The sequence below is a fragment of the Rhinoderma darwinii genome, chromosome 6 (assembly GCF_050947455.1).
Source record: "Rhinoderma darwinii isolate aRhiDar2 chromosome 6, aRhiDar2.hap1, whole genome shotgun sequence".
Classification (NCBI taxonomy): domain Eukaryota; kingdom Metazoa; phylum Chordata; class Amphibia; order Anura; family Rhinodermatidae; genus Rhinoderma; species Rhinoderma darwinii.
In genome coordinates, this window is record NC_134692.1 from 42,513,321 (window position 1) to 42,540,093 (window position 26,773).

Genomic DNA, 26,773 nt, shown 5'->3' on the forward strand with positions numbered 1-26,773 from the left:
ACAAATACAAAACAGGTAATACACAGCACACGATGATATATATATATATATAACCTATCATAAATGACAAAAAAGTGCCAACAATAAATAAAGAAATAAAAGAGTTGCAATCTCATACCCTTTGAAACACTGTGATGGCCTCATCCCAGTGGGTGATGCTATTATAAAAACCCACCAATCATGAATGCCAATGAAACAAATAGCAGAGTTGCCGGAACAGGATAATATTTTTCAGACAATATACATAGTAATGATCCCTGACAGTGTCATGCAGCTATGTGTAAGTCGTAGCCACATCTCCAATGAGCACGCTATACGACGTACGTCCTATAACACAGTAGTGCAGGTTACATTTATACTCCATGATCACAATCATCTTTTGGTTCCAATCATGCAGTATGCATTTTAAGTTTTGGTGTAATTGCTCTTTCAGTTGCACACCAAGTTATACACACTAAGGTCATCAACATGTACCTGTAGTTCCTGAAATTCCAAGTGAAATGGTAATTCCATACCCTTGGCATTGAGAATTAAGGACCTTTTTTCTAATTGTATCCTTAAGGCCTCATGCACACGACCGTAGCCGCGTACACAGTCCGTGATTTTGGCTCAGACGGCCCGAGGAGTGTCATCTGCAGGTCGTCCGCAATCACGGACCGTGCACACACAAGATGTGCATTGACTTCAAGGAGCCCGGGCTGCAATTGCGGATCGTGAAATGACGTCCTATTTTTTTGCGGGCTCCCAGAGAATGCACAGGCCGTGAAGACAGTCGTGTGCATTGGCTCGTAGCATAGAATGTGTCCTATACTGTCCGCAATTGCGGCTCCACAGTTGCGGACAGTATGCGGCCGCAAAACTACGGTCGTGTGAATGAAGCCTTCGATTTTTAAATATTGTCATTGCTTCACAGATATACTTCACAAGCTGAGTTAAATATCCTCACCAGATATGCATGACGATTTCTGAATGGAAAGCTACCCAATGCCCCATGTTGGCATTTACTGACACATATTACAAATATCCTACTTCTTCGAGCTTCTACATTCTTTACTCACGCATGCACTCACTCTCTCCAATGTTACCTTTGGTTTGAGCAATGTAAATAAGACGACTGAAGATCTTGCGCATTCGTGGCTTGAGGGAAAAGTTTTTAGCACCTCCAGTCACAGAGATGATGAGATTTGGAGTTTTAAGCTGCCAGTATTTGGTCATGAGCTCATATAGTGTCTCTGGAGTTGTATCTCGGGACAATCGAATGTACTAAAAGAGGATAGAGATACTGTATTTGTACATGTGGGGAATTTATTAAGACTGGCGTTAAAAAGGCTCTGTCACCAGATTTTCAAACCCCTATCTCCTATTGCAGCAGATCGGCGCTGCAATGTAGATAACAGTAAAGTTGTTTTTTTTCAAAAACGAGCATTTTTGGCCAAGTTATGACCATTTTTATATTTATGCAAATGAGCATTTCTTAAGTACAACTGGGCGTGTTTAAAGCTATGTCCAAGTGGGCGTGTATTGTGTGTGTACATCTGGGCGTTTTTACTTGTTTTACTAGCTGGGCGTTGTGAATAGAAGTGTATGATGCTGACAAATCAGCATCATCCACTTCTCTTCGTTACCACCCAGCTTCTGGCAGTGCACAGACACACAGCGTGTCCTCGCGAGATCACGCTGTGACGTCACTCACTTCCTCCCACAGGAACTTCATCGCGTCGGATGAGCGAGGACACGCTGTGTGTCTGAACTGCCAGAAGCTGGGTGGTAACGAAGAGAAGTGGATGATGCTGATTCGTCAGCATCATCCACTTCCATTCACAACGCCCAGCTAGTAAAACAAGTAAAAACGCCCAGATTCATTTGCATAAATATAAAAATGGTCATAACTTGGCCAAAAATGCTTGTTTTTGAAAAAAAAAAACGTTACTGTTATCTACATTGCAGCGCCGATCACATGCAATAGGAGATAGGGGTTTGAAAATCTTGTGACAGAGCCTCTTTAAGCACAATGGATTGAAATGTGCCAAATTTATTTCACAACTCTTAATAAATTTGGCACATCTTTGACTGTCCTCACCCCAGAATTAAAATCTACGCCTGCCAAAAGTAGGCATACTTAATAATAAATATGCCAGTTCCTTTGTGACACTCCTGGTTAAACCCATCCGCTTTTAAAAGTCGCAAATTTTAGAGCAAATATGGCTTGCGCTAATATTAGCAACTTTTTTAATGCCACTAAAGTCGCGTCCCCAGTGTTTAATCATCCAGTACATCTTTGCAGATATTTGGCAATATATTCCCATTATAGACTTTTATAGCATATCCACAGGATATGCCATGATATGGCAGGTGAGATGGCTAGTGCATCATGGTGGAGAATTAATGCAGAGGCAGCCGTCTGGATGTGCCACACAGCTCTCTATATCAAAGTCTATTGGAGTTATGGAAACAGCTGAGCTAGCTTGTTCCATCGCGAGGCCATTTTCCCATCGCAGTATTTTGGTTAAAATTTAGCATCAGTATTTTTAAGCCAAAACCAAGAGTGCGTCCAAAACATGGAAGAGGTACAAATATTTCCATTATACTTTTTTTGTTTATGTTCTACTCCTGGTTTTGGCTTCCAAATACTGATGCAAAATACATAAAGGGTTTGTCCGGGCATGGGGCAGTTTTTCATACAGATGACCTATCCCCAGTATAGGTCATCCGTATAAAAAACAGCCCAAGCCCGGAAAAAAGGCCTTACTGTAACTCTTAACTCTCAGGCTATTTTCAAAATAAGTGAGGGACCTGTGGATATGCCATCATGGTCTACAGTGGTAAATAACTATATACAAAAATATTGGAATAGGGGTCATATCAAGGGCAATGTTCTCCTAAAGATTCTTCAGAATACATTTTTATTTTATATTGCATTGAACACTTGACTATTATTTTAGTGGAATTTATAATGGAATGTTAAGACCTACCTTCCCTCTTCTCCCAAATGTATCAAATTGGATATCTCCATATGCATCAGTGGGGAGTTCTTTTGTGTGCTTCTTGTAATTCCATTTATCACTCGTGTTGACCTGAGTTCCTTCAATATGTTGCATTTTGGTGTATCCACACTTGCATGCACTTTCCCTGCAATGAGTGGACTAAGTTAGTCATTTGATAACTTCATTACCCAAAAGCCTGGCCTCGTGAGCCTAATTTAAAAAAAATGTTTTTTAAATTTTATTAGGATTTTAAATTTCCCAAAGGAATAACATTATTATACAATTAAAGGGTAACTGTCATTTAATATTTTTTTTATATATAATGCATAGGGTAGGCAATTCAGCCTTCTTTCACCGTAAAACTGTTCCTGATGCTGCCCCCTATCCTCAGCTACTGGTCATTCCTAGGGGAAATCCATATTCAGCGCCATACAGATTAAATACAGCTACTCTGTGTGGGGAACGCTTAATTCTGCCTGCTCCTGAAACCCAATGCACATAATGTCTCAGTGCTTAGGGCATTTCTACATTAGACTGTTTCAGTCCATTCCTAATAAGCAGCCACACTGATCTTATCTCCCTGCTCTCCCTGCCGGACGCTATAAGTCTCAGGATGAACAATACCATAAGTCCATCTCAGAGTGTTGTATTGTATCTGGTTTTTAAAAGGGAGTAGTGCGGAAATGTGGAGCCGATAACAGTTTATACAATACCTCGCACTTTATGGTATACTTGGTCTGGTATGCTGTGGGCAGAATGACTTGTATTATTGTGCAATATTGGTAGTATTATGTCTGCAGTGTGCCTGGTATTAAATGTGCACTATATACTATGACTAAGGGTCAAAGCACCACAAAACACATAAGCGGAGGATGTCTTGTGTATTTCATTTGATATCTAAATGAAGAGAAGATTTAAGGGAGTCTCTGGTACTGGACATTCTAGTTGTTCTGTTGGACTTTAGATAGTATGTGGGAATCGTGACTATGTTACTACTGTACGTGTGGTATTAAATGGGCACTGATATACAGTATATGATATTATATGGGCACTAATACTACTACATAGGCAATAATATGGTTGTTACATTTTTATGAGCAGTGTTACAGGAGTAACATCAGGGAGGGAAGTTTGGTAGTGGGTTCCACCCAGGCTTCTTAGGCCTTATACACACAGTTGTGTTTCGTCCGTGAGACATGGACCGTATGTCGGTCGCATTTCCTGGACCGAACACGGTTCAGAGAGCCGTGCCCCTAGCCGTACTCCTAGTATGTATGATACTAGGTGTGTCTGCCTCCCCGCGCGAATACTGTCCCATACTGTAATCATGTTTTCAATATGGGACGGTAGTCCTGCGGGGAGGTAGTGAATCACAGCATCATGGATGACTGTGATGCTAGGAGTACCGCTCCTTGAACTGCGTTCAATCCTGTAAATGCGGCCGACATACAGTCTGTATCTCACGGACCAAACACGTTTATGTGAATAAGGCTTTAGGATGCAATTAGGGAGGGCAAGTCAGGCTGCTATCAGGATACATCTGAGAAAATTTGTTTAAAAAAAAGGTTACATTTAAATATTTCAAGAAGTAAAAAAGAAGTTGTATGTATTATCATCAATTGTTTTACTTCTACTAAATATGTCATCCTGTTGCTTACTGTGATTTTGAATCCTTGGTATATGTCACACATTCCCTCTTCTTAAAGTTCTCTTGAATAAATTTGACAGCATCCTGAAGAAGGAGAGGTTAATATTTAAAATCATACAAAAGAACCGCATTTTGGACTAAAAACACCAAGGGAGAAAACTTACTAACTCATCCAGAGACAGCTCAATACTACGAGACATGCTGGAGTAGAGTGTCCGGGAGCTTCCCAGCATCCCACTTCTGTGACTCCTCATCCTGGTTAAATCTGTAGAATTGTCCAATAATCTGAGTAGAAAAAAAATGGAACAGTGAATCATCGTGTGTAAGCTGATATTTAAGTATTGATCATAAATGTGTTTTATAATTGAGATATTTGCTTCTCTATCTGCCTCAAAGGAATCTAACTGTAATATTTGAGAATGATTATCAGACAAAAATTTGAAAATAAGAGCAGGGAAATACAATGAGGTGTAGTAGCATTTCTCAATATTTCTGCAATGCAACGTTGGCTACAATTTGTACCCAGACTCTGGAGACTGCAGAACAAGTCATTTTATTCCAGTGCAATAGCAAGGAGCAGAGGGTCATAAATCCTAGTAAATAAGTATAAGTATAACTTTAAGGCTGTGTTCACACACAGTTTTTTGCAGGAGGAAAATTCCTCCTACAAAAACTGCTCCATACGTTCTTTGAACAGTGGTTTGACAAAAACTCGTCAAAATACTCGTCGAGGCGTTTTTATTTCCGATTGAAATGGGGTTTTGGAGGTGGAAACCGCCTCAAGATGGGTTATGTCGCTTCTTTTTACCACGACGCGGTTTTTCCGCTCGCGGTAAAAAAACTCGTCCGCCTCCCATTGAAATCATTGAGGCATTTTTGGCCGTTTTTTGGCGCGGTTTCTGACGTGGTTTCCGCGTCAAAAACGTGTAAAAAAACTCAGTGTGAACAGGGCCTAAGACTATGTTCACACGCTAAGGCAATGTTCACACTGAATTTTTTGACGAGGAAACCGCGCCACAAAACTCGTCAAAAACAGCCCTAAAATGCCTCCCATTGATTTCAATGGGAGGCGTGGGGCGGTTTTCTCCCGCGAGCGGTAAAACCACGGGAAAAAGCGGCATGCCCTATCTTCGGGCGTTGATGCTTCTGACCTCCCATTGACATCAATGGGAGGCAGAGAAAATGTATTTTGCTGCGTTTTATGCCCGCGGCGCTCAATGGCCGCGGGCGAAAATCGGCGTGCAGGGAGGAAAATCTGCCTCAAACTTCCAAACCGAATTTTGAGGCAAAAATTCCGCCCGCAAAAAACTCTGTGAACATAGCCTTAGGCTAAGTTCACACAGAGTTTTTTAACGCGGTAACCGCGTCAAAAAACTTGTCAAAAACAGCCCGAAAATGCCTCCCATTGATTTCAATGGGAGGCGGAGGCGTCTTTTTCCCGCGAGCGGTAAAACCGCCTTGTGGGAAAAAGAAGCGACATGCCCTATCTTCGGGCGTTTACGCCTCTGACCTCCCATTGACTTCAATGGGAGGCAGAGAAAGCGTATTTCACTGCGTTTTATGCCCGCGGCGCTCAATGGCCGCGGGCGAAAAACGCCGTGAAAATCGGCGTGCAGGGAGAGGAAATTGAGGCAGAAATTCCGCCTGCAAAATACTCCGTGTGAACATAGCCTAAAATGTACCGCCAACTATGAACATCATGTCATTCTTAGATTCAAAATATATTCTCATTGGAGCTCTGATTTTCTGATACAGAGCTCCAAATCCCCTGCTTCCGTTCTCACAACCATAGAGTTAAATAATGAAATTATGTCTTGCCTGCAGTTGATACTGGGGGGGGGGGGGGGTGGGGGGTTGTTAAAGACAGATATATACGAGTCTCATTAAAATCTGTATGCAATAAGCTCCTAAGCTCCCACTAGTGTCAGCTGTAGGCAGAGTCAGTTAGACATGTCTTACATGTCCTATTGATGGGTTTCAGAACAATGTTTCAACATTTTCTGACTCACATTAGGCTTCAGGCACATGGCTGTATTATGGATCCGTGTTGTATGGATCTGTACTACAGTGCCCAAACAGCTTTTTGGCGGTTTCTTTTGTAGGAATTTTTGCGAAAATAAAAACATAGCATGCTCCCAGGCATGCTGCATTATGTATGTATTCTTCCCTAGCAGCATTGTTTCTAGGGTGAAATAGGGAGAATACGGACTCATATGGACTTTGCATGCTGCAGTACTAAGCTTGCGCACAAGGCTTTGCCATATGCATGAGCACTAAAATAATTTGTTAAAAAAAACTTTAAAGGGGTTGTCCCAGAATCGACAATTATCCTGTGGATAGCTGATAATTGTCTGATAGCTTGGGACCTAACCGCTGGGACCCCCCATCGCGAGAATAGGGGTCCTGAACGCCCTGCTTTTCACTGCAGTATGAAGGACATTGGATGGAGCAACGGTCAAGCATGCATGCTACTTTCAAAGTCTATGGTGATGACAGAAACAGCGTACAGAGTACAGTGCTCGGCTGTTTCCCTCAGTCCCATGTACCTTGAATGGAGCGGCAGAGGCATGCACGATTGCCACTTCATTCAAGCTCCTTCTCACTGCAGGGGGTGCAGTGAGGAGGATCTAGGGGCTGGGGACTCTTGTTGTCGCGATCCATGGAGGGTCCCAGTGGATAGGTGATAATTGTGGATTCTGGGAATACACCTTTAAGGTTAGGTCCATAAAGTACAGTGTTTCATGTGTCCTTTTTAGCGAACTCTAAAGGTGGGTCCAAAATTTAGGTGTTTAATTTCTTTATACTTTTCCTACCTTTTCGAGTATATGGTTATTGCACGATATCATGGAATCTTTATCATACTGGACAAAAATTGCCCCATGCATTTCCAGGTTTACTTACAAATCTCGTACAACTCATCTATGGATATTACAATTAATTAACTTGCTATTAAGAACTTTCTTATCAATTCGGTCAAGAAGATTGGGCAATGTGTATGGATGTAAATGAGAAATGCCTGGGACAAGTCAAATTTGATCAAACTATGCTTAGTCAAGCCAAAGAACCTTTTTTTTCTTATATCTGATAAAGATACTACTATTTTGCTATGGTTGTATATATTTTTCTACAGTAAATCTTTCTGATTATAGCAAAGACAGTATATATTAATTTTAAATTGCCACACATGGGAAATATACATAATTACAATATAAATTACGTTTTTCCGATCTATTGAAAATAAGCAAGATCTTAGGCTTCGTTCACATCTGCGATAGGGCTCTGTTCCGATGTTCTGTCTGAGCTTTCCGTCGGAACGGAGCCCTGACAGACACAAACGGAAACCATAGGTTTCCATTTCCATCACCATAGCATAGTCAACTACGCTATTGATTCCGTCAAAACGACGGAACCCTTGCACAACGGAGACGAAAGAAAACCATTGGCACTGGATCCGTCACCATTGATATCAACCTATGGTTTCGGTTTGTATCTGTCATGGCTCCGTCCCAACGGAAAGCACAGACGGAACGTCGGAACGGAGCCCTAGCGCAGATGTGGAAAAAAGTAGAATCCCATATGATAAGAACAGAGGTCAGTCCATCAAAAGTTCTGAATGGAGGTACATTTATACTAGCAAGCACAGCTCACCTTGGTTAAATTTTAAGACTATGTAATTCATTCTTCATAAAGTTGCCTATTTCAAATATTGGAAATTTAGGGATACTTCATAAAGAGAGACAAACTTAAAATACTACAGTTCCCCAAGAAATTAAAGAATTACAAATGACATAGTTTATATTGTCAATATTTCTTCTTTATGAATCTTTATAGGAAACTTTCAATTATTATCTGCAACACATAAAATGTTATCCAATTCTTGTTATTCCTATACTTATAAAGAAAAGTGAAAATCCTATAGCTTTTTTCTCAACCTAGTGAAACATCCCCATGTTTAAATGGCCAAACGTAATAGACACCCTGCTAACTAATAATTAAGAAAACAATTTAATTGAGCCCATAATCTTTAGTCTAGAGTACTTTACAAAAGTAACAAAAATATGCACAGAACTCATACATTAAGCGTACCTGCAGAGTACAAACTCAAAATGGCATAAGTAAAAAGATATATGAAATATTTATTATCTTTATAGCCAGTTAGTTTATTAACAATAATCTGCTAGTCTGTATTCTAGATCAACACCATAGATGGATGTAGAACAGTCAAGCAGTCACAACCACTTTTAGTTACAACCACCTGTAAACAGACTAAATGACTTATATACTATATACAAAAAAGACAAACATAATTTTCTATATCAAGAACAAAGTATTAACAGTCAGAGCAACACACCTGAGAATTGTGTATGAGCTTCCTGCAGTGATGGCACCAGCACTGCACTGCACAGCACAGGTGGCATATGATAGCTTGGGCAAAGTCTCCACCTTTAGCCCAGCCTCCAGTCATTTAATGGTTTGACTGCTGGATAGTTAGATGGATTATTGCACGTCACATAGAACTTCCAGCACTAGAGAAAATGTATCTGTTCTAGAGGAACGTACTTAACCCTTTTCTTTCAAAAGTAAAGTAGGACATGTATTACTGCATATACCCTAGCATGTCTATTATTACTGATGTTTAGTGTTATGTGACATAGTCACCATGCAGATTCCTTGAGATCATTCAAATAAAATGAAAGAAAGGAAATCAGAATATAATGATATTATGGATTGACAATAGAGGACCCATAGGGGTTGTACATTTGTATACATTGTTTTGGCATATATTACCTTGCCAGTGGGATCTTAGCCAAGAATGAACTATTCCTGATCTTGACAGCGCATGTGCAGTTTCTCTTCATTGAGCTAAAGGGAGTACCGTATCTATTCATTTCAATAACTTAACCAGTCCATTAACCCTTTCACTGCCATGAATGTATATAATACTTCAAAAACTGCAAAAACTAAAATAACTTTCAAACGATACCCGGATCAAAGCTCAAGGAGCCATCTGCTTCCGTTACCGACCACTGCATAACTTCCAGTGCTCGGAAGCTGCCGGAACAGCTGATCGGCGCGGGTTCCGGGTATCAGACCCCCATCGATTATACACTACCGTTCAAAAGTTTAGGGCCACTTAGAAATTTCCTTATTTTTGCAAGAAAAGCAGTTTTTTTCAATGAAGATAACATTAAATTAATCAGAAATACACTCTATACATTGTTAATGTGCTAAATGACTATTCTAGCTGCAAACGTCTGTTTTTTAATGCAATATCTACATAGGTGTATAGAGGCCCATTTCCAGCAACCATCACTCCAGTTTTCTAATAGTACATTGTGTTTACTAACTGTGTTAGAAGGCTAATGGATGATTAGAAAACACTTGAAAACCCTTGTGCAATTATGTTAGCACCGCTGTAAACAGTTTTGCTGTTTAGAGGAGCTATAAAACTGACCTTCTTTTGAGCTAGTTGAGAATCTGGAGCATTACATTTGTGAGTTCGATTAAACTCTCAAAATGGCTAGAAAAAGAGAGCTTTCATGTGAAACTCGACAGTCTATTCTTTTTCTTAGAAATGAAGGCTATTCCATGCGAGAAATTGGCAAAAAACTGAAGATTTCCTACAACGGTGTGTACTACTCCCTTCAGAGGACAGCACACACAGGCTCTAACCAGAGTAGAAAGAGAAGTGGGAGGCCCCGCTGCACAACTGAGCAACAAGACAAGTACATTAGAGTCTCTAGTTTGAGAAATAGACGCCTCACAGCTCCTCAACTGGCAACTTCATTAAATAGTCCCCGCAAAACGCCAGTGTCAACGTCTACAGTGAAGAGGCGACTCCGGGATGCTGGCCTTCAGGGCAGAGTGGCAAAGGAAAAGCCACATCTGAGACTGGCTAATAAAAGGAAAAGATTAATATGGGCAAAAGCACACAGACATTGGACAGAGGAAGATTGGAAAAAAGTGTTATGGACAGACGAATCGAAGTTTGAGGTGTTTGGATCACACAGAAGAACATTTGTGAGACGCAGAACAACTGAAAAGATGCTGGAAGAGTGCCTGACGCCATCTGTCAAGCATGGTGGAGGTAATGTGATGGTCTGGGGTTGCTTTGGTGCTGGTAAAGTGGGAGATTTGTACAAGGTAAAAGGGATTTTGAATAAGGAAAGCTATCACTCCATTTTGCAACGCAATGCCATACCCTGTGGACAGCGCTTGATTGGAGCCAATTTCATCCTACAACAGGACAATGACCCAAAGCACACCTCCAAATTATGCAAGATCTATTTAGGGAAGAAGCAGGCAGCTGGTATTCTATCTGTAATGGAGTGGCCAGCGCAGTCACCAGATCTCAACCCCATAGAGCTGTTGTGGGAGCAGCTTGACCGTATGGTACGCAAGACGTGCCCATCAAGCCAATCCAACTTGTGGGAGGGGCTTGTGGAAGCATGGGGTGAAATTTCTCCCGATTACCTCAGCAAATTAACAGCTAGAATGCCAAAGGTCTGCAATGCTGTAATTGCTGCAAATGGAGCATTCTTTGACGAAAGCAAAGTTTGAAGGAGAAAATTATTATTTCAAATAAAAATCATTATTTCTAACCTTGTCATTGTCTTGACTATATTTTCTAGTCATTTTGCAACTCATTTGATAAATATAAGGGTGAGTTTTCATGGAAAACACAAAATTGTCTGGGTGACCCCAAACTTTTGAACGGTAGTGTATGCTGGTGACCTATCCAGTGGATAGGTCATCAGTAGGAAAAAACACTCCCTGCCTGTACAGCCCCTTTAATATTTAGTTGTGGGACAACCCCTTTAACTCCTTAACGACCAGACCAATTTGAGTTTTTTCATTTTCTTTTTTTCCTCCCCGCCTTCCAAATGTGGTCTTCGTCGACATAGCCATATGAGGACTTGTTTTTTGCAGGACAAGTTGTAGTTTTTCATGGCACCATTTATTGTGCCTCATAATGTACTGGGAAGCTGAAAAAAAAACATTTGCGGCGTGAAATGGGCAAAAAACAGCAATTACTTCATTTTTTGGGGGGTTTTGTTTTTACGGTGTCCATCAGGCGGAAAACCGACATATTCACCTTATTCTAAGGTTGATACGATTACGGCGATACCAAATTTATATGTTTTGTTTTATGTTTTTACCACTTTTAAAACAAAACTATTTGCTAAAGAAAAAAAATGTTTTGTGATGCCATATTCTGAGAGCCATAACTTTTTTATTTTTCCATCAATTTAGAGGTATGAGAGCTTATATTTTGCGGGGTGAGCTGTAGGTTTCACCGACACCATTTTGGGGTACATGCAACTTTTTAATCACTTTTTATTGGACAGCTAAGGTGACCAAAAAACAACAATTTGCATGTTTGCTATATTGTGATAGCCCGGACTTTTACGGACGCGGCGATACTAGTTATGTGAAATAGGAAAAGTTGTTTTTTTTTTACTTTTTATATTTTTTTTGTAACATTATAAAAAACTTTATGTATCTGTTTTTTACTTTTTTTTATTAGTCCCCCTAGGAGACTTGAACCAGCGATCGTTGGATCGCTTGCATGATATACCGCAATACTAATGTATTGCAGAATATCGTGATACTGACAGTCTCCCTGTACAAATATGGCAGACCTGGGGGCCGATCCCGTCGCGTGGAGGCGCGATGGCTTGTTCGAGGGGGCGCCCCCCGGATTCTAACAATTTTAATACCACAGCATTTAAGGTGTTAAAAGGGGCAGAATCCAAATGATCTTTGACTACGCCCGTTGCAGTGAGGTGTCGGCTGTATAACACAGCCGTCACCCGCTGAGTATGGTGCAAGCTCAGCCCGTGAGCCTGCTTCTTACTTCCCCTTAATGGCTGTCACATACACACATACATGTACGTGACATGTTGTTAAGGGGTTAAGGAAGCTGCGGCAAATGAAAGCAGCATTTCTGGTAACATCTATGTTAGGTAATTATTATTTCTTAGGCATTGTGCTTATCTAATTTTAAAATGGCTTAATTTAAGTAAAGCTTATTTTATTGAAAGGGGTGGTTGAACTAAAGTTATAATATAATATATATATTTGCATCAAGTAAGTACACTGCACTTGTATTGATATTTCCATCTTTGACAGCACAGGTTGGGAATTCTGCATATTTAACTTACACTGCTACATAATAATTTTTAGTAACTGATGTCCTCAGATTGTGTCTAAAAACACTAAACAGCTAAGTCAGTGCCATCATTCTCCAGTTTGGCATGTTTTGTGTTGAGTTACCTGCAGTATTAATTATTACCACTAGTTGCCATTAGGTCCTTCCAGTGAAACAGCACTGTATAATAAAGCAAGTTCACGTAAGGCTCTGTTCACACCTCGTTTAGCATGTACGTTCAGTACATGTGCCAGGAAATACTCTCAACACATATGGTGATGTATCCAAAGAGCCCTTTGAACCCGGTAGATGCCAAAAGAGGGTTATTTTGGCATCCGCCATGCAGGTATACGCCGGTATATCTTTTTTTGTTTTACTGTAAAGGAAAGCGTACTCTAATGCGCTTTCCTATACAGTGGGTCACCGCAGAAAAAAATATATTGCACTGTATATGCTTTTTAACATGGGGGCCTATGTATGGCATACAGTGGCATACATCTGTCCTTTACATTCGGCACATACATTGGAATATTTCCTCGTTGTCTATGCCAAACTTAAAGAAAAAGGTGGTGTTTGGTAAAGTCCTAACATTGTAAACTTTTCTGCCTTCCTGTGACATGGAGGGAGCACTGTGGTTAAAAGTGGCTCAACAAAAATCTATTTATTGCTTTTTAACTCGAAGACACTATTTTGCTAGTTAAAAAATGCTAATCACTGGTATCTACAGAGCATTGTCCATGTCACAGGCAGGCACAGTGACAGCTTTAGCAGCTGTATAGTGTAAGAACTCCCCATATCTCAGCTTCCCACACCACTGCAAGTTCTATATGCAGGGAGTGGGATATTGGGATTAAAGCTAATGTCCACTATTGAGCATAAAATAGAACATAACTCAGGACCTATAGTTGCAGCTTACCCACTATTTTTTTCCTCAATACTTGCTGCTTGACTGCTTTTTAGCTCAGCTCCATTAGGGCAGAGCTGTGATCTGTAACTACAGTTTAGTTACAGTGCCTACAGGGAGTCTAAGGTGGTCCCAAACAATCCTCCCGTCTCATAATTGGATCAGGCTACTGCTGCTCTTTCCCTCCCCACTGCAGCTCCGCCTCTTCAGATTAGCTGCTGTATATAAACACAAGCCCAGCACAGGCTTCAGCAGAAAGTCATTGTATAAAGAGCTGATTTATATTACAGCAAGAGCAGAATGATTGCTTATAAAGTACAGACTAGACCAGGGGTCTCAAACTCGGCCAGGTAAGTGGGCCACATATAGAAAAAATGGGAAGTTGACGGGCCGCATTACTTTCAAATTTGATACAATACTAAATTATTGTTAATCAATTAGTTATTTGAACTACTATAACACTATATTACTATAATACTAATACTACATTACTATAATAATACCGCTAGGTTTAAAATTTGAGATATTTCTCCACGTGCTTATTTCAACAATCCAGTTTTCCAGTTTAAGTGTCGCTAAATGCAGTCCGGCGGCTCAGTTAGCAGCGCTTGGCAGACACATATGTCAAGATTGGGCAGCCCCTTTTTAGATAGTGCCACAGTGCCCTCGGTGGATGCTGCCGCAGTGCCCTCTGTGGATGCTGCCACAGTGCCCTCTGTAGATGCTGCCATAGTGTCCTCTGTAGATGCTGCCACAGTGCCCTCTGTAGATGCTGCCACCGTGCCCTCTGTAGATGATGCCACCATGCCCTCTGTAGATGCTGCCACAGTGCCCTCTGTAGATGCTGCCACAGTGCCCTCTGTAGATGCTGCCACAGTGCCGTTCGCAGATGCTGCCACAGTGCCCTCCACAGATGCTGCCACAGTGATGTCAGGGGCTTGCCCAGAGCTGGAGTCCCGGAGCAGAGCCGCTTCTAGCACTCTGCCTGGGATTCCAGCTCTGCTCCTGACATCACTGTCCATATATGGACGGAGATGTCAGGGGCAACCCCAGAGCTGGAGTCCCGCGCAGAGCGCTAGTAGGCTCTTCCTGGGACTCCAGCTGTGCTCCTGACATCACTGGGACTCCTGCTCTGGGGAAGCCCCTGACATCATTGTCAATGTATGGACAGCGATGTCAGAGGCTTTCCCAGAGCAGAGCCTATACTAGCACTCTGCTCAGGACTCCGGCTCTGGGGAAGCTCCAGACATCGTGTGTCCAAACATGGTCACCGATGTCAGGGAATTCCACAAAGTCCCGGAGCAGAGCCTATACTAGCGCTCTGCCCGGGACTCCGCTCTGGGGAAGACCCTGACACACTGTCCATATATGGACAGCGATGTCAGGGAATTCCACAGAGTCCCGGAGCAGAGCTTGTACTAGAGCTCTGCACAGGACTCCGGCTCTGGGGAAGCACCAGACATTGCTGTTCATATGTGGATAGCGATGTCAGGGAATTCCAGAGTCTCGGAGTAGAGCCTATACTAGCAGCTCTGTGTCCCGCGAGCCGCAGATGACAGCCCCAGGGACCGCATGTGGCCCGCGGGCCACGTGCTTGAGACCCCTGGACTAGACCATCAGTGAGAACATGTACATCAGGTAATTGCCACACATTTACTAAGGTAAAATCTAAATGGTGTTCGTAATATACCGTACTGTGCAAAAGTTTTAGACTGTAGGCAGTTGAGGAAGAATGCTGCAAAGTAAGAATGCTTGTTAAAAAATGATAATCACTGGTATCTAACTGTAACAGAAACAGCTGCGTAGAAGGCTTAAAACTAGGTGAGGAACAGCCAAACTCTGCTACAAAGGTGAGGTTGTGGAAGACAGTTTCATGCCACAAGTCCACCGTGGCAAGACTGAGCACAACTACACAAGGCAGTTCTACTGCATCAGCAAGGTCTCTCCCAGGCAAAGATTTCAAAGCCGACTGGAGTTTCAAGATGTGCTGTTCAAGCTCTTTTGAAGAAGCACAAAGAAACAGGCAATGTTGAAGTGTGGCCAAAAAGCAATACATTTGTCGTGGAAAAAGGGCCAAGCGACTCAACTATGAATGAAAACATAGGAACTGGGGTTGCAGAAAAATGGCAGCAGGTGCTCTGGACTGATAAATCAAAATGTGAAATATTTGGCTATAACAGAAGGCAGTTTGTTCGCTGAAGGGCTGGAGAGCGGTACAATAATGAGTGTCTGCAGGCAAGAGTGAAGGATGGTGACGGTTCCTTGCAAGTTTGGGACTGCATTTCAGCTAATGGAGTTGGGGATTTGGTCAGAATTAATGGTGTCCTAAATGCTGAGAAATACAGGAAGATACTTATCTATCATGTGATACCATCAGGGAGGTGTCTGATTGGCTCCAAATTTATTCTCCAGCAGCACAATGAACCCAAACATACAGCCAATATCATAAAGACTATCTTCAGCGAAAGGAAGATCAAGGAGCCCTGGAAGTGATGATATGGCCCCCACAGCACCCTGATCTCAACATTATCGAGTCTATCTGGGATTACATGAAGAGACAGAAGGAAGCCTACATCCACAGAAGATCTGTGGTTAGTTCTCCAAGATGTTTGGAACAATCTCCCAGCCGAATTCCTTCAAAAACTGTGCAAGTGTACCTAGAAGAATTGATGCTGTTTTGAAGGAAAAGGGTTGTCACATCAAATATTGATTTGATTTAGATTTCCCTTCTGTTCATTCACTTTGTATTTTGTTAATTGATAAAAAAAACTATTAACACTTCTATTTTTGAATGCAATCCTGCTTTGCAGCATTTTTCCACAACTACCTAAAACTTTTGCAGTACTATATATGAAAAAGAAAACTGATATTTTACAATATGCCAGCCATTATTCTGTTACACAGATGCACTGGGCACTATTTTTTTAGAGGCACTATTTGTGAGGCACTATAACTATTACTATAACTATTAGATTCACTATCTCTGGGGTATCCAAATTTTCAGGGGCAGTTTCTGGCGTCACTATAATTTTCATGAGTCTTATCTGTGTGGCACTACTATTTCTGCAGTACAGTATTTATTGGCCAGCACCGCAGACATATTATTCAGGAGCAAATGCATGGTTTTTAAAGGGGGTTTCAAAGCATGTAGGTCGCAAAATACCCCCCAAAAATATTACCCCCCATTAAACCAACACATTTTAGTAGTGGCTTTAGAGTGCTTTAGTCGATAATGCGGAGCATTTATGGTATTCTGGGCAGGATTGTGCGATCTGTGTGCACCCACAGGGTGCATCAGTCGTCCCTGCTAATGGGGGTTCCACCAATAGCCTGGCACCTGAGGCTTGTGACCGCCACAAATCTTAAGCCCTTTCCGCCACAGCCATTTGTAGGTTTTTTAAATTTAGGTTTTTTTCCCGCATTAAAAGAGCTATAACTTTTCTATTTTGCTGTCAATATAGCCATATGAGGGCTTGTTTTTTGGAGGGCGAGTTGTTGTTTTTAATGTAACCATGTAATGTACCATATAATGTACTGAAAAAGTACATTGTACAAGAAAATTGTACAAGAAAATTGTTTGTGGGATGGAATGGAAAAAAAAGCAATTCTCTATTGTTTTTTGGCTTTTGCTTTTACGGCATTCACCATGCAGTAAAAATAATATGTCAACTTTAGTCTGCGGTTCGAAATGATTATGGTGATACCCAATTGATATTGTTTCTGTTATGTTTTACCACTTTTACAAAATAAAAAAACATTTGTTAAAAAAACATGTTTGTGTCGACATATTCTAAGAGCCATAATTTTTAATGGTACCATTCTAAGAGCCGTAATTTTTAATGGTACCATTTTGGGGTTTATAAGACTTTTTGATCACTTTTAATTTAAATTTTTCGGTACGTGAGGTGATCAAAAAACAGCAATTCTGGCACCATGATGGATAAATAATGTTATATTGCAATAGTTCAGACTCTTATGTGGCGATACCAATTATGTTTATTTATTTATTTTTTACATTAGTTTAGGAGAAAAATTGGACAAGGGGTTTTTATTAACTTTTTATTTTCTTTGTATGTAAAAACGTTATTTAACCCTTTAACGACATTTGACGAAACTGTACGTTAAAGTCGGTAGGGGGAGTATTTAGCCGACACATCACTATAACGGATGTAACAGTTATTTCCAATCCCGGCTGTTTAACCACTTAGATGCCGCAGTCAATAGCGACCGTGCCATCTAAGCGACTTCGCCATCTCTCTGCTACTGTTGAGCTCAGCCTTTAGGGCTTGATAGAAACCAGTATAGATTACCGGTATGTATTACAGTGTATGTATGATACACTGCAATATATAGGTAATAGGTATTGCAGTGTATTGTACCAGCGATAAAACAATCGATTGTACAAGGCTATGACGTACAGTTATGTGCAACGTCGGGAAGGGGTCAATATTATTGTATTGCTGAATTTTTTAGACATTGTATAGCACTGTTATTAGATTATTTTGTGCATGGAGTTGTTACTTAGTCACTGTATGTTGGGATTATTTGAGTACTGTATAGTGGCATGTACTTAGGCATTGTTTGGCGCCACTACTTAGGCATTGTACTATATTTTTTAAGTGGCCAACGCATGACGCTGATAATTTGGCACTGAATGGTATTGTTGTTTGTACTCTGTATGACAGTACAACTTAAGGGGAGGCACCAACAGAAGGTACAGCACAGGGCACCATCCAACCTAAAGCCGATCCTAAGTCGGTGGGGATGAAGAGGTTAATGGCGATATCCACTATCTATGCTGCTTTAAGGTGGTTTTTAGCCAATATAGGCCTAGGGTTGTTAAGAGGTTATCACCAAGGTCGTCAACACCTTTTTTTGTTTTCTATAAAGAACTTAACAAAAAATTATGGACAAACAAAATTTTTAGTTGGTAATACTAATATTGTTGGTGGTATGCAATGGTACACCGGTTAATGCAGATGGTTTAGGTCAGGAAAACATACCTATAATTTAACTCTTCCCTTTACTCCTGCCATACAACCATAGCGTTAGATGCTACATTTCTGTCTGCCTGCAGCATCGGTCACAGTATAGTGGAATTAAATGCTTTTTAAAAAGTAAAAAAAGCCAGCGCTCTGTAAGGTAGTATAGTCAGTCTGCTGTAAGTATACACAAACAAACAACGACATGTGCGGTATCTCACTCACCTATTCGAATTGTACTAAGTAGACACAGATCTATTTGTAGCATGTAACCCACCAGAGGGGTCACTGAGGTTTGTGGCTTCAACAGCCAGTCTTCACAAATGTGCCCTCAGCTGGGATCATTTGCGAAATCAAGTAGGGAAGTAGCAGCAACAAAAGGACTATTTTGTTTCTCGGGCTCCACCAAACCACCAGAACTCGTCGTAGTGTAATAAATAAATCTACATATTAAACCTACTGATAAATAAATATGACCATTTCAGCTTCTGTAGACTCGCCTACCATAAAAGTCGTTTCATTGGTTTGAAAATACTTTTTCATAGATGTTTTTAGTTCTTTTGTTGCTGCTCTCTTCCTAATATTTGGTCATGGTATGGTCCTATTATTCAGTAACTATTTGGTTGTATTATTCAGACACTTTGCGGTGATGGTACTTGGTCATGGTGTGGGGTTTTTATGGTCCTTATATGGTGGTTACTATATGACTCTAGTATTTCGATATTTACTTAATATTGGTCGATTAGTGTTTCTGAGGAGCAAATTATTATTAGGCCTACGGTGAGACAAATCTGTATGAATACAGATTCTAGGGCACAAAAAGAGTTGTAATTCATTACAAATCAAAATCCAGGGACAATGTGTTGCTAAGCTGGTGAATCTAGGCCAATCAAGTATTATTAAAAGTTGTCTTAAAGCTATGTTGTCTGAGATATATATATATATATATATATATATATATATATATATATATATATATATATATATACATATATACATACATATATATATATATATATATATATATGTATATATATACTTTAGTCGAAAATACTATGACTTAGGGCCTGCATCACTGATTTTTTAAGACCCTAGCAATGTCCCTGGGAACATCAAAGCCCCTTTGTAATTTAACTATACGTAGCGCTACTCTTGCCTATGCGCTTTCTTGGATAGGAAAGCCTTTAAGCGATTGACCAGCTTTACTGTGCAGTGCCTGGTGAAAATTAAAATCAAGAGAGCAAGTTCTATGCCAGAATCAAGCCAGCAAGGACTGCTGGGAGATTTCAGCTGCCAATCCAGCAGAGTTATGAATGCAACTGTGGATAACAATGTAATATAGTGCAAGAGGTAGACTGGAATCAAAGCAAGATAACGAAAGCAAAGTATTTGCAAACTGAATCACCTTTTTATATAGATTAGATGTAAAATGGTGTTAAAAACTAAACACAATTTTGTACCAATTTTTTGAAAAGCCAAAGAGGTACTTGTAGGTGCAGCAAGCAGTGCCCCCACAACAATATAAAGGTGGGGTTTCCCACTATTACAAGTGATGGCATATCTTTAGAATATATCTATTAAAGGAGTTTGGCAATCAGGGACATTTATGGCATATCCACAGGATATGTTATAAATGTAAGATAAATGCATTTCCCACCTCTGGGAAATGCATTTCCCAGTGGTGGAAATGGTGGGCATTGCATTTATCTAAAATTGATGGCACATCCTGTGGATATGCCATAAATGTCCCTGGTGGGCAAACCCCTTTAACAAAATACAAATAGTTAATAGTACCTGTATTATCCTAACCTCATGATCAGCCTAGCCCTGTTTGTATAGTGAAGTGATGATACAAATACAATCTTAAAATACAAACCTCAAATTAGCTTTAAGAAGGAGCTTCAATTTAATAAATACAGGAGCAGAGAAAGATGAAGCTGTAACGCACAACTATCAATCATTTCTCAAGTACAGTTTGCAGAATTTCAGATATTTGCTCTTACTGCATGCTTATGACACTGCTTCACATTGTGCCGCTTGCTCTTTAAACTAGATAGAACAATGGTTTTGTTTTCACTAGTGGTAATAAAAGGATTTAAAGGGGACATTTTGGTGAGCATTTAATGGAAACCTGCCCTCTTACAGTGGCCCTAGTAACACTGAACTAGAGGGTGCTATAGCCAATCAAAAAGTTGGAAAATAGCTCACCATGTATGTGGTGTATGTGTTTTAGTAGTATTGCGTTACGTTTGGTGTATGAACCTGTTATTCTGTAAGTTGATTAACAACAGTAAAGACATTCTTTAAACTACTGAGTCCTTATTGAAGTCCAATAGTAATAAATCAGTCAAGGATTTAACAACGTATGTTCATAAGCAGATTTGGTGGATCTCTCCTCTTTTTGAGACTTAACAGCCTTTCCTCAGAGTGGAGAATATACAGAGCAGTCCTAAACCATTACAAACAGTACCGTGGATCTTTCTAAGAAATCATGGAGGTGGGTGAATGTCTTCAGCTACTTATCTAAAGAGATGGTGTCTGGTTCATTTTAACTGCATTTGTTTTCAACATCTCAGTTCAGGTTACAGGTAAAAGTGTTCCAATATGCTGTCATTTTACCCTCTCCATGTGGCACCCTAGGGGCTAGATTGTAAGGCCAGAGGTAGGGTATGTGGGGTAAAATGGCTGCAACTGGCAACATGGTAGAGGTCTGGTTGAAGTTTTTGACAAAGAGCGTGGGGTGGAATGGCATACAAATGAAGTGCAGGGATTTTGAGAAGGACAAGTGGTTAGGGTTATAGGGGTATTAGAGGGCAGTGTAGGTCAGTTTAGTCGTGGAGAGTCTCTGGCTGATTCTTTCCCTTTGTTTGCTAATGTCGCAATTCCCGTAAAGAGAGAGAACCTTTCTTAGATTCTTACCACCCAATGAAAACTTAGATGCGGTCGATCTGCCAACCTATGATATGTATGCCCTTGGTTACACACACTAGCTCACTGGATATTATCTGTCCAGCTTTGTAGGTTTGCATTTATGTTTGACTGATGACTTGCCTTGGCTTTTAACACTCATTTTCTATACTTTTTATTACAGTTACTAATTGTGATGGTCAAATCTATTTCCTCTTTTCTAAATTTCCAATTACCTATTCACAAAGCATAAAAGAAAATATTGCAATCAATAAATTCATTTAAAAAAACAATACAGATACATTTAAAAATTCCAAAGAACATGGGAAACTTGCCTCTGTCGGGGTCTTTCCCTGGATTGAGACCTCTCCCGGGAGCTGGAACCAGATCTTACCTCTGTGTGAGGTACAAACTCCCGGCTCCATCTTCTGGTGCTTGGTCTGACAGTCATTACACAGTTAACAACAAAAATATAAAATAACCTAAGGCACAGGGAAAGAGGAAGAATATAAGCGAAGGAAAAATAGTAGGAAAAAAAATAGTTTATGCATTGAGTGACAGGGTGAAATCTGACAATAACAACTTCTTCCTTAGAAACTATAGCTGTTGACATTTTGGTTAGAAACTTCAAGATCACAAAGATGAATTTTTAGCATACAATCACTACTCTAGATAAATTACTTAATTTTTTTTGCCAGAAAGATTCTTATACCCTGTGCATAGATGTTGACTTTGGATTTAATGCTAACAATATAATTTTTTTCTTAATTCTAGAATCAGTTATAGTAGTGTTACAATTTTTTTTATATAGAATAAGGGTCCTAAAAGACAAGTAATGAGCAAGAAACTCACCTAACTGTCTCCAGCAATCCTACACACCCATAGTAGCCACAGTCCTCTTAATCCAAATCAGTCCTGTGTTTCTGTAAATTCAGTGTACCTGTCTTCTCATCAAAGACTTTCTGCTGTGATCCGATCAGCTTCCCTCTATTTCTCTTGCACTTCTTTCTTCCTTCCTTCCTTCCTTCCTGGCTGCTTATACTCCCTATGGTCCCATCTCCCGCTGGCACATACATTGTGTTGGCACTGCCTCAGGCAAAGCACCATGTTATTAGTGGAAGATTCTAGAGGCAAAGTCGAGAACACAGCAAATAAATGCATGTTAAAAACCAATGAAACTATGAGGAGTATTTTAAAATGTTTTGCAACAACGCAGTGCTAGTTAATCGGGAACATAAAATGATATTAATGACAGTAGACATTGATTTTTTGGAGTTAAAAAGCACAAACCCGATCTTGAAACTATAAAAAATACAGACGTTGCTTGGACACAAATACCGTAGAGTATACACATACCCCGATTTTTATTAGGAACACTGTTCTATGCACAGATACAGGTAACTCACCAAATCTTCATGTTAGAATGGGCAAAACCAGTTGAGATAATGTGCATGTCAATGTCCAAATTGAACTTGCAACAGTCATCCGCTTTAGACCTGCCGCTTTAAGAACTTAAACAGGATTTATCTTGCACGACAGTCTGTAGAGTGTACCACTACCACGAGCAGTCCATAAACTAAGGACATCAGTTGCATAGCATGATTCTGGTTTAATAAACCTAGCTATAGCCATGGTCAGTAAAGACTAGAGAGGAACATACGTCGGAAGGAGCAGAATGCATCTCAGAATGTACAATTTAAAAGGAAAAAAGAAATTCCAGGTCTGGTTGTCGGCCAGAACAAGAAAATATGGTGGCAGCAGTGAGTGACACTGGTGTGTTAAAGGTTGAAACATCATCAACAAGGTGGCACGCCAGGCCATGAAGTACATAGATGCATGTTGTCTGCATGGTATAACGTCCTAAAGGAACACATCCACAGCTTGACTGAATCCAAGATTCGCAGAAATTAGGTTGTTCTGAAAGTAAAAGCAGATCCTACTTTTATTAGCTATTAGATATTAAGAGAACACTCGAGGAAAAACTGTGTTATTTCTAGTGTAGGGCCTAAAGGGTCGGTTCATGACTTCTGTCTTTGCCGTTCTTTTAATATCTGAGTCATGCACCGCCCCCTCAGGCCTTGTACTAGGTATAACACAGTGTATCATTTTTGCCTGCAGTGTTCATTTAATCATAAACTTAGCAATCTCACTCTGCATGTTCTTAAGAACTCTACCTGCTGGACCCATATAGAGACATATTTTATATTTCAGAATTTTCAGGTGAAATAAAATTATACGTATATAAGAAAACTATTGTGGGAGAATCCTACGTTTCCATACTGATTGTCTAGGGCCATTTAGCTAAGCTTTCTCTAAACTGGTACTGTGTTGTTTTTTTTATAGTAAACGTTTCAGCAACTAAAAGTGAGGCTCAAATGACGTACCCGAAGAAGCATTTGCACTAAAATCTTCAGTAAACACATACAAAGGATATAACTTTCATATTGGCATAGAAAGAGGGATGGCATAGATTAAAGGGGTATCCCCAAATCGAATATTTATGGCATATCCATGGGATCTCACCCAAACCCCGTCCAACCTGTTGAGGTGTCCTCTGGATCCAGGAGTGAATGAATGGAGAGGTGGGCGTGCATATGTGCTTCGCTCTCTGCATTCCTTCCTATGGGAGTTACGGAAATAGCCAATTTTATTTGCTAGATGGCAGCCTCACCAGGCGGGATGGGGGTTGGGTACCACCATTCTGGAGATGGAAACTGCATATATCAAACATCTATGGCATATCCCATGGATATGCCATAAATGTTCATGTTTGAAATACCTCTTTAAGCATTACATAGCCAAGAGAAAATATCTTTACATTGATTTCTAAAAGTACACATTGAAAAGTTTCAGCACTTGGCATGCTTGTAACCATGATCTTGTAGTAAGTAGTAACTTTTACTAACAACTTCAGTATGATACCACATTATTTTAGGAGCAGCCGACTGTACACGGCTAGGGGCCTCTAGCCCACGGGAGTCAACTGCCCGAATGTAGAATTGTGCGTGATTGGTCAACCAGTATAAATGTGGTAAGTGAGGGTTGAACCCTAACCATAAGGGAGTTCAAGGGGAGTACATGGGTTCATCAGCACCTTTCATCAAGGCTTGAACTAACCTCCACACCCCAGCCACAGTCCTAAGAGGAACCAATACAGAGGAGGAAGGTTTATAGTGATACAACAGATTAGTCAGGCATTCATAAGATCCCAATAGAGCCCCCGCTATTGCAGTTGCTGCATTACTAATGTCAATATCAATTCACCAACAGGCATGAACCAGTTGAGAAGCCAAAAAATAGTGATATATGTTTGGGGCCGCCATAATATTTAGTTGCTTGAACATTGGAAACAGTGAATCTTGGAGTTTGAACTTGCCAATAGAAAGATCGCAACAGACTCTCTGCATGGAATATATATAGACATTTTGGAAGATAAATCATTTGAAATAAATTAATACGACCTAATAGTGGGAAATGGGGCCATGATTTTAATTGTTGTTCAGTGGCCGATAATAGGGAACCTAATTAAGAGTGGTGAAGCGACAGAAGCGACAGACATTCGGAGATACCACATTTTCCAAATTCTTCAACTGGTTTACCGTACCTGCAAGTCCACTGGTAGAGGCTGGCTGGGACAATAGATCGAGGAAAGAGGAACAGTGCCAATTCACTGCTAACCCAGAAAAGGATCCAAATCCCCTCATAAGGTCATGAACGGTAGCCAGAGAAGGACTCTTATTAGCAGGTAATCTAGGGTATCATAAGCGTATAGGGATATGTTTTCAACAATAGAACCTTTAATATTTGAGGATTGGCGGATGGCTAACGCTAGAGGTTTAATGGCAAATGCAAATAGGAACGGAGAGAGCAGACAATCTTGCCTCATTCACAACAGGAAAGAAGCAAAAATGTCTAGGTTGGTACGGATTCTAGATTTAGAAGACTGAAGGCGTAATATGCTGCCATATGTGCGTAATATTATAGCTACAGGTCCGTACTCATAGTAGCCAAAACAGCAGAAAAAATACTTTGTACCATTTGGCTAATAGGATTGCTGAAAGAATACAGCGGACTCATAGTTATGTGTCTGCTGTATTTATAAGGGGAGCGCTACCCCACCTCCCTTCCCTGCAGTGACTGACAGGCTGCTGTGTATGCACATATACTCAGCAGACTGCCATTCAACAGCCCAAAGAGGAGGCGATGAAAGGTGTCGGAGCCCTCCCCTCATGGATAAAGCAGACTCATAACCTTTTTTTCAGGTATACTGAAAAGCGTAGCTGACTACACTTTTCAGTGCAGAGGCATTACACAAAAAAATATGTTTCTTTTACATGGGATCCGATTGGTGACTTATGCAACTGTATGGTTTACAGTTGTAAACATTGTGGCTTTACGTTTGGCACATACTCAGAGATTTCCCTGGCATATGCACTGACCATGAAGTCCAAATGCAATGTGAACAGAGCCTAGGTGAATGTAGTGGGCGGGCAGAGCTGGTGATATCACTTACCAGCATCTGCTCGCTTACTCCATTCTAATGCAGAGAAGTGGAGCTGCAGGCTTGGTGACTATTAATAAACCAAGCAACGTTTTTTTAAGTGAGTCCTAAATGACAGCCCAGACAGGGGACTGCATAGTTGCTTTAATTATATAATAATAATAATCTTTATTTATATAGCGCCAACATATTCCGCAGCACTTTACAATTCAGGGGGTTCATTGTACAGACAATATCAGACATTACATATTGACAGAACTAATTTACAATTCAAACCAGAGGAGTGAGGACCCTGCTCGCAAGAGCTTACAATCTATGAGGAAATAAGGGAGACACAAAATGTAAAAGTGCTTGTTCAGTACAATAGTCCAGCCATCTTTTATACACATGCGGTGGTAACATAAAGCTGCATGAGCCGGTCACCAGCCAGTATCTGTATATGACAGACATGAAGTGCATTAGGGTGCAAGGAGTGTGGGGGATACTGCTGAATGTGGGGGTCAAGTCGTCATGACTAATGAAAAAGGGGGACCAGGGAAAGGAATCAGATTAGGGAATGTTATAGGTCTGTCTAAAAAGATGTGTTTTCAGGGCACGTTTAAAACAGTGGATTTTGGGAATTGATCTGATTTTCTGGGGTAGAGCATTCCAAAGGACTGGTGCAGCACGAGAAAAATCTTGGAGATGGGGAGGTT

At 40.5% G+C, this 26,773-nt stretch overlaps 1 protein-coding gene across 1 annotated transcript in view; it reads right to left on the reverse strand.

Moving 5' to 3' along the window:
* Positions 1-22,028, reverse strand: part of TRPM8 (transient receptor potential cation channel subfamily M member 8) — a 65,771-nt gene extending 43,743 nt beyond the window's left edge. Inside the window, exons 1-5 of the mRNA XM_075831175.1 lie at positions 21,913-22,028; positions 4,797-4,917; positions 4,643-4,716; positions 2,973-3,129; positions 1,086-1,263 (exon numbers count right to left, since the gene is read on the reverse strand). Of these exons, the coding sequence (XP_075687290.1) occupies positions 1,086-1,263; positions 2,973-3,129; positions 4,643-4,716; positions 4,797-4,917; positions 21,913-22,028 (646 nt within the window). The remainder of the gene's footprint in view (positions 1-1,085; positions 1,264-2,972; positions 3,130-4,642; positions 4,717-4,796; positions 4,918-21,912) is intronic.
* Between the last annotated feature and the right edge of the window lie 4,745 nt (positions 22,029-26,773).